At 45.8% G+C, this 9,631-nt stretch overlaps 1 protein-coding gene across 1 annotated transcript in view; it reads right to left on the bottom strand.

Annotated features, from left to right (window-relative positions):
* Positions 1-296: 296 nt before the first annotated feature.
* Positions 297-9,631, bottom strand: part of CCNI (cyclin I) — a 77,666-nt gene continuing 68,331 nt past the window's right edge. Inside the window, exon 6 of the mRNA XM_069976720.1 lies at positions 297-556. Within this exon, the coding sequence (XP_069832821.1) occupies positions 512-556 (45 nt within the window). The 3' untranslated portion in view covers positions 297-511. The remainder of the gene's footprint in view (positions 557-9,631) is intronic.

The following is a 9,631-nucleotide window of genomic DNA, read 5'->3' as shown; positions in this document are numbered from 1 at the left end:
GCAAAAAAATGACACCTCATACAGCGCTGTAGGTGACAAACTAAAACCGTTATAAGAGTCACAATAGGGACGTTTTATTAATAAATTAATTGCAAAAAAAACTAAAGGATTTCTTTAAAAAAATATATAACCTTAGAAAATCTGTGTAAACCTGCATGTGGTTGTGTTTGGACTGACCTATAGAATAATGGTATCATGTCGCTTTTAACATATAGTGCATTACGTAGACACAGGAAACCCCCAAAAGTAACCATATTGCATTCTTTTTTTACGATTTCACCAATTTATATTTGCATAAATAATATTTTTGGGGTTCCATCATACATGTTATGGTAGAATGAAGACACCATTACAAAGTACAGCTATTCCTAACAAAAAAAAAATACAAGGCCTCACATAGCCCTGTAGATAGAAAGATGAAGGGGAGGAGGAAAAAACATGAAAATTTGCACGGTCTACTGGGTCATCTTGGGCTTGGTCTTCAAAAGGTTAATTACCGTCCAGCCGTCCTTCACTGCCAATGAAACTCCAATGAGTGCGACCATCCCCTCACCCACTGATAATAAACCAGAGGAGACAGTTTAGGGCAATTTAGTTTTTAGGAAAACGTACATGTGAGTTAGATTCCGTCGGCCATGCCTCTCCAGATGAAGCAGTGATCTCTAACGTAGGTTGTTGTGAAAGGCAGTTTTACAGAAACAATAAATATGCATGCTGGGACCTAGAAAATGTATTTCTAATAGAGATGAGTGAACCTTGAGCATGCACGAGTCCATCCGAACCTGAACTTTCAGCATTTGATTAGCGGTGGCTGTTGAAGTTGGATAAAGCCCTAAGGCTATGTGGAAATCATGGATATAGTCATTGGCTGTATCCATGTTTTCCAGACAACCTTAGAGCTTTATCCAAGTTCAGAAGCCCCAGCTAATCGAATACCAAACGTTCAGGTTCAGATGGACTCGAACCCGAACCCGGTTCGCTCATCTCTAATTTCTAACTATTTTATCTTTCCTCAAGTTAATGAACTCTATAGAACTCTGTCCCAGGGGGAAAATAAGTGCAAAATATGCTAACAACATTTCTTCAAACCAGGCATGGTTGTATCATGATGCATTCTGAACATAACAACAAATTAAAGCTATTCTTTTTATATATTTACCTTTTCTAATCTTTGAAGTGTTTGATAATGATCTGGTTGGTGCAGACCTGTGAGGGAAATCATGCCACATAGACTGCAAGAATACACATCGCCGGCTTACCACAAGCAGAGGACTGCAGGGCCCAATCCTTGCAATGAAAGCACAGACCCTATTTCTAGAGCAAATGAAACACCAATTATTCTGTGTAGTAGGTGTTATATAATATATGTATGCAGGGCCGGATTAAAGAGGGGGCACAAGGGGCACGTGCCCCTGGGCCTCCACCACTAGGGGGCCCCCACCAGCTGGAACCCGGAAGGGGAGTTCCGGAGCAATTTTTTTTTTTTTTTTTTTTTTTTGTTAAACCCCTCCGCCGCCCCTGCGCTATCGTCTGCGCCCGGGCGGTTTTGGGGGGGGGGGGGGGCCCAGGGGAGTGATGGGTCGGCCGGGGGATCAGGCAGGTACAGAGGCAGGCTGAAAAGGTCTCCCCCATGCAGGGCCGGCGTGAGCTTCCGGTACATGCAGGCCGGAAGCTCACAGTGCAGCCCCGCGATGCCCGAACCTCTCTCCTGTTTGGCAGCGGCGTGATGACGTCACACACACGCTGCTGAGCGGGGAAGAAGTTCGGGCATCGCGGGGCTGCACTGTGAGCTTCCAGCCTGTCTGTACCGGAAGCTCACGCCGGCCCTGCATGGGGGAGACCTTTTCAGCCTGCCTCTGTACCTGCCGCCCTGCTGATCCTCCGACTGGTCTCCCTGCCAGCCGGCTAATCCCCCGGACCCCCGGCTGGTCCCCCTGCCACCCAGCTGATCCCTCAGCCCCCCGACCGCTCACTCTTCCCTCCCTGCCTGTCACCTCAGCTGCCCCCACCCATCCTCACCCCCTGCCACCCCAGCTTACCCCGATCTTCTGCCCCTGCAACCCCAGCCGCCCTCCCATCTTCTCCCCCTGCAACCCAAGCCGCCCCCCATCTTCTCCCCCTGCAACCCCAGCCGCCCCCCATCTTCTCCCCCTGCAACCCCAGCTGCCCTCCTATCTTCTCCCCCTGTTGCCCCAGCTGCCCCCCCTGTTCCCCAGGTTCTCCCCCTCCCCCAGTCGCCCCAGCTGCTCTCCCTGTCACCCCAGCTTCTCCCCCTCCCCCTGCCACCCCAGCTGCCCTCCCATCTTCTCCCCCTGTCACCTCAGCTGCTCCTCCTGTTCCTCAGGTTCTCCCCTACCCCGGTCGCCCCAGCTGCTCCCACTGTTCCCCAGATTCTCCCCCTCCCCGGTCGCCCCAGCTGATCTCCCTGCCCTCCAGCTTCTTCCCCTCCCCCTGTTGCCCCAGCTGCCTCCCTTCCCCAGTCACCCCCAGCTGCCTCCCTTCCCCAGTCACCCCCAGCTGTCTCCCTTCCCCAGTCACCCCCAGCTGCCTCCCTTCCCCAGTCACCCCCAGCTGCCCGCCTGCAGATGAGTTGTGGTCGGAGAAGTCTTCATGATGGCTGCTCCAGATGGAGAAGAAAGCGAAGTGTGAGCGACGGCAATAGGAGAAAACGTCACCTGTGAGTCATTAGTAACTGCACTATAATCACTTCTATAGTGTGCAGAGCCTGTGCACCATTGGGGTCTTAATGGGTCAGTGTATCGTTTGCGGTAGTATACTGACACAGCCCTGCGGTCACTACAGTACACTAGCGCAAATTTTTAAACTAGGACCCAACTACAAGAGCTGCAGGCACTACAACTCCCAGCGTATGCTGAGGGCTGCAGACTGTCAGTACATGCTGGGAGTTGTAGTGCCTGCAGCTGTTGTAGTTGGGTCCTAGGTGCATTATACACTGGATGCTTTGTGGGAGATCAGAATACATAGATCTGTGGGGGCTCAGTGCAGGGAAGTGACCCCAGAACATCACTAATAGGGGATAGGGGGAGATGTTGTTGTTCTATCCCCTATTAGTGCTGTTCTGGGGTCACTTCCCTACACTGAGCCCCCACCGGCTGGAGCCGGCCTCCAGCACCCAGCTCCCAGTATACACCATGCAGGTAACCTGTCAGTGCCGAGGGGAAGGGGGGGGGGAGGGCGCCTCAGCATGCAAAGTGCCTAGGGCAGCATGAACTCTAAATAAAGGCCTGGGTGTAGGGTTAACTGTGTGTTGACACATCTCCCGCCCGGCAGGCTCCTCAGACTTCCCCCTGATAGAGGCTTCCTGGAGGATCCCGAACAACACTCTCCTGCTGCGACCCCCCACCCCCTCCTCCCCTCCTCCCCTCTGACCTCACTGAGGAGAGGACAGCGCGCCGACGGGACCTCAAGTGGTAGGAAACCTGATTTCTCCAGCTGCAGCAGGGAGGTGACGTCACAGAGCCTGCTGGACGATCTGTCACAGCGGCTGCCAGGCTGAAGGAACCAGGAGAGAAGAGAGAAGACCCATCCACCGCCCAGATCAGGTGAGTATGAGTGAATGGGGTATATTTACTATGGAGGACATTACAGCAGGGGTATATACTATGGAGGACATTACAGCAGGGGTATATATACCATGGGGGACATTACAGCAGGGGTATATATACCATGGGGGACATTACAGCAGGGGTATATACTATGTATGGGGACACATCAGAGCAGGGGGTATATACTATGGAGAACATTACAGCAGGGGTATATATACTATGGAGGACATTACAGCATGGGGTATATACTATGTATGGGGACACATATCAGAGCAGGGGGTATATACTATGTATGGGGACATTACAGCAGGGGGCATATACTGTACTATGTATGGGGTCACATATCAGAGCAGGGGGCATATACTATGGGGGCACATTCGAGAAGGTGGTATATACTATGGGGGCACATTAGAGCAGGGGGTATATACTATGTATGGGGACACATATCAGAGCAGGGGGCATATACTATGTAAGGGGGCATATACTATGGGGGCACATATCAGAGCAGGGGGTATATACTATGTATGGAGACACATATCAGAACAGGGGTATATACTATGTATGGGGACACATATCAGAGCATGGGCCATATACTATGGAGGCACATTAGAGCAGAGGGTATATACTATGGGGGCACATTACAGCAGGGGGCACAGCAGGGCTGGACATTATTACTATATGATGGCACAGCAGGGGGCAATATTACTATAAGTGGGCACAACATGAGGACTTTATTACTATACGGAGGCACAACAGGAGATACTATATGTGGGCACAGGGGACATTATTACTATATGGGAGCACAGCAGAGGATGCTACATACAGGGGACAACCCACACACTCATTAAGAAAAAAGGGAAGGAAATTGAAGGAAATGTGCGGAGCCTGAGATGCTTGTCTTGCAGGTTGTAAAGAGAGGAATTGTAGCTGCAAGAAATCATCCTGGAGGTCCAGGCCAGATGGAGAGGAAAAGGAAAGTGACACCTGAGATTAAAGAAGACGTCACCTGTGAGTCACTGAATTACAAGTTTTTTCTTTGTTTTTTTTGTAGAAAACTATTTGGTAGGGAACCCTGAAGTGAAAAGGGAAATATTGCTCTTTGCCATAATACACACGCTGCTTTTTAATAGCAGAGTTTTACTGTATCAGCTGAAATTGTGGCAAAACTGCATGAGATAATAATTCTGTAGTCTGTGTGCAGCATATGGTATATACTGTATATAGTCTGTGTGCAGCATGTGGTATATACTGTATATAGTCTGTGTGCAGCATGTGGTATATACTGTATATACTCTGGGTGCAGCATATGGTATATACTGTATATAGTCTGTGTGCAGCATATGATATATAGCCTGTGTGCAGCATGTGGTATATACTGTATATAGTCTGTGTGCAGCATATAGTATATACTGTATATAGTCTGTGTGCAGCATATGGTATATACTGTATATACTCTGGGTGCAGCATATGGTATATACTGTATATAGCCTGTGTGCAGCATATGGTATATACTGTATATAGCCTGTGTGCAGCATATGATATATAGCCTGTGTGCAGCATGTGGTATATACTGTATATAGTCTGTGTGCAGCATATGGTATATACTGTATATAGCCTGTGTGCAGCATATGGTATATACTGTATATAGCCTGTGTGCAGCATATGGTATATAGCCTGTGTGCAGCATGTGGTATATACTGTATATAGCCTGTGTGCAGCATATGGTATATACTGTATATATTCTGTGTGCAGCATATGACATATAGCCTGTGTGCAGCATATGGTATATACTGTATATAGTCTGTGTGCAGCATATGGTATATACTGTATATAGTCTGTGTGCAGCATATGATATACAGTATAGCCTGAGAGCAGTGGATGATATATAGCCTGTGTGCAGCATATGATATATAGCCTGAGAGCAGTGTATGGTATATAGCCTGTGTGCAGCATATGGTGTATATCCTACGTATGTCATATGCTGCACACAGGCTATATATGCCATATCATGGGCTGCACACAGCTATGTATTTTAATCCTTAGGGTACGTTCACATGTACCATATTTGCTATATATTCTACACAGCCTTTAAGTATTTTCTGGTTGCTCCTTACTGCTTCAGCTAGTGTACATGGTTGGGAACTGCAGATGGGACTTAGACTTGCAAGTCCAGCTTCCTTCAGCGATTCACATCTGCATCTGCTGCTGTGGTGGCTGACACAGGGGGCAAGAGAGCACAGAAAGTACTGAAGGGCTGTGTTCTCGCATTATGTATTATTAACATAAACACAAAGTGGGAATACACCCCGAGTGGGAATACACCCCTCCCCCGTCCTGTCTCTAGGGCCTGGCATCTTCCTCTGGACTGCAGCCTGTAGTGACCATCACATGCAAAACAGAGGAGGATGCTGAGCCACACAGCCAGGAGTGAGGAGGGGTAGGTGCTAAGTCTGCTACAGTAAGTAGCCACCTGTATAGATCGCTGTATGGGATATATTTGGAAAAAAAAAATGGAGGGGGGGGGGGGGCAACAAAATTTTTGCCCAGGGCCTCCACCAACCTTAATCCGGCCCTGTATGTATGTACAGTATAAGCCCACATAATGCGGAACAAGCCAGGAGCAGTAAGCTACTAACAATGGTATCAGTAATTTCCTAGCTGGTTATTTAGTTTGGTAGCTTGAGAAGAATGAATATCTTTTTAGTGTAAGGTCAGTTTTCACGGAAAAAGCAACAGCACAAGATGAAAATGAAGAAGGGAGGTAATGTGGATGTGAAGATAAGAGCCTCTACTAAAGGACAAGTCTAGAACACAAGATAAGATGGGATAAGCAGGGGGAAATGTCAAGGTACACAAAATTCTGTAGATATACCTGCAGAACACAACAGAACTGACAACACTAGAAGGTTAAACAATTCTGCTAATTTTTTTGTCAATTTTTTTTTTTTGGGTAATTTTTTTTGTTGTACTTTTTTAATTTTCTATTTTCATTTATATATATGTTTTAAGCTTTTATTTGAAATTGAACAAGAATCAGCAGCATGAGAAATGAGGCAGGGTTTGTAGACCTCTGCCCAGAGCTGGTAGGGCATGGCCTTTGAATACACTTTATAGCTGTTACTGTGGTTTAAAACACTATTCCTGTTTGGGGGGGTAAGCAATGCACTGCGCTGACAGTAGTAACCCACCACAGCTGAAGGCGTCAAGGGGAATCTAATCTAGCATGTGGTTTTGCAATATTTAAGTGCTGATGTTACATGACAGACACTACTTGCAACTGGGGGCAAGGAGATATGCTGCCCTCTTGCCTGGATAGACCCCTAATACATGCAGCAATCTCCAGGCCCCCAACCTCCACAGTGCTATCTTCATTATACTGCCTTTGATCTCATCATAGAAGTCATTGACTTCCATTTGCTCCACTTTTCTCTTAGTGGAGGCCTGCTTGCAGGCTACAGGAGCTGACAAGTGCTGGTAGGAGTAACTTGCTCCCTTTATAAGAGATCCTGGGGTGCTTTTGCCCTTGTGGTGGACGCTAGGGCCTGGGACAGGGGAGGAACGGAATTGGTACTCTCCTCTGTTGCAGGTCACCAGTATCTGCTTGAGGGGACGTATACAGCGTTGGGAGGCAAGGAAGCCTTCAGAGGAGAAAGGTGCCGTGATGCTTCTTCCCGACATAGGAACAGCTGGTTGCTATCCATTCTAGGACATGGGTCTCCAAACTGCAGCCCTCCAGCTGTTGCAAAACTACATTTCCCATCATGCCTTGGCAGCCAAATCCAAAGCTTTAGCTGCCCAGGCATGATGGGAGTTGTGGTTTCGCAACAGCTGGAGGGCCGCAGTTTGGAGACCCATGCTCTAGGAGAAAGAGTACAGATAGAATCAGTAATACAACTCATATCTTTACAATTCAGTCAGAGGACTACCATTTACATCACACACACAAAAATCATTGTTATGCCCTGGTTTATAGTCCATGCTTAAAGGAAAAGTATCCTACATAAAAACCTGCTCATATGCACCTGTAGGGCACTCCAGCTGCTGCAAAACTACAATTCCTACCTTGTTTCTCCAAAAATAAGCCCCAAATTGAAAATAAGCCCTTGCTTTATTTTTAAGTAGGCTTAAAGTGTCACTGTTGTTATAACTTTCAAAATCTAAGTCAACAGTAGATGTGATATAAAGCAAGTTTGCAATTTACATTCTTTTTTTTTCTTTTTTTAGTCATCATGGAGAACATGGCACTTCCTGTTTTCTGACTCTTAAAAAAAAAAAAAAAGTCAGAAAACAGGAAGTCCTGTGTTTCCCAGGCCATCATCTGAGCGCTTACACAGAAGACAGTCATGTGATTGATGGACATATTGAGCCGTGACTCTCTGTACTGGCCGGAATTCCTGTGTATAGTCTGTTTTTTACAGCACAAGCCTTCAGGAGACTGGACCTGGATTTCTGGTAAGTTCAGCCTTGTTTTACAGCATGATAGCAAAAAAAAAATAATGAATGTATATTGCAAACTTGCTTTATATCACATCTACTGTTGATTTACATTCTGAAAGTTATATTGACAGGTACACTTTACAATACTCCAAAAATAATCCTGAGTTGCAGTCAGCACCTCCAGCGCTAGGCTAGGGCTAGGTCACTGATAGAGGTGCAGAATATAAAGCTTACAACTGTCCTGTACAAGTGCCCTGCTACCTCCTGCCATGGCAGGGCTAAATCCCCTCACCTGCATCAGTCCAGGAAAATATAAAGGGAAGACTTGTACTTCTCTTTCCTTGTTCAATATTTTTGTTTTCATAAATAACAAATCATTGATTCTTTTCTTATATGGATATATAAGTCTTAGAAAACTGCTAAGGTCCATCTTAGTTAAACCTGAGCTTTCTATTCCTGACCAACAAAATCAGTGACCTTGACCCCTAATTGATATGGGGGGGGGGGGATGGATGTGTCATATAGACAGAAATCCATCAACTTTTGAATATGTCTTTCTGACACAGAGCTTCAAATCCACTGAATAGGCAGATTTAAAAGATGACATCTTGGCTGGCTCCCTGCAGCTGCCACTAGATGGCGCTAGGGAACATAATGCTTGGTATGTTGTAAACTCCAAAACTCAATCTAGTGGTGACTGCAGGCAGCCAGAATATTGTCTTTTACATCTATATCTATGAGGGGATTCCGAGATGGCAGCAATTATCAGGAAACAAGTGCTAGTTGCCAACATGCCAGTCACAAACACCATAAATGGATATGTACATTGTCAATACACACAATACTAGCAATTGCACATGTAATTAATCAAAGAGAAGTATCACATGAACTGTAACTCCTGAAGAAGTCAGCATTCAGTCTGATGGAACAAAACGCATGGGTTTTGATTTATTTATTTTTTTTTACATTTAAACGATTTTTTTTATTACATTTTTTGCGCATTAATCTGTTATGTCTGGTGTTGCACAGCACAAAGCATTTACACTTATATTCATATATGTGTGGTTTGTATAATGCAATATTATATTTTAGATTTTATGGAGTGATGTTATATAATAGATATATCCAGTATACAGCAGTTGACAGTCCACTGTCATACCCGTACAGCCCTGGTGGAGTTGTTGGTAAGTGGTCATTTACAGGACTTTATGTATTTGTATTTAGCAAAACTACTAGTAAATATTGTAAGATTTTGAGTAGTGTACCAGTTACAGTTATGACCCTGACAGGGTACAAGCACTCGAGATTCCCCAATAATTGCTACTTAAAAGGAAACTATCAGCAGGTTCGGGTGCCCTAACCTGTTTACACAATCCCTTTAAGGTGAAGCTGTCATTTAAAATATTTTTGCAGAAATCAATAGTACAAGTAAATCCAAAGGGGTAGCCGTATGAAGGTCCCAGTTCAGTTTGTCCAGAATAATCCTCTCAATCCGGAGAACCTCGGCTGGAGAGCAGCCAAAGGAACTTCCTTGGGTCAAGACTAGAGATGAGCGAATCGGGTTCGGGTTTGAGTCGATCCGAACCCGAACATTCGGTATTTGATTAGCTGGGGCTGCTGAACCTGGA

The sequence above is a fragment of the Dendropsophus ebraccatus genome, chromosome 7 (assembly GCF_027789765.1).
Source record: "Dendropsophus ebraccatus isolate aDenEbr1 chromosome 7, aDenEbr1.pat, whole genome shotgun sequence".
Lineage (NCBI taxonomy): Eukaryota > Metazoa > Chordata > Amphibia > Anura > Hylidae > Dendropsophus > Dendropsophus ebraccatus.
The sequence above is the reverse complement of the archived record's forward strand: the minus strand, read 5'-3'. Positions and strand labels throughout refer to the sequence as shown.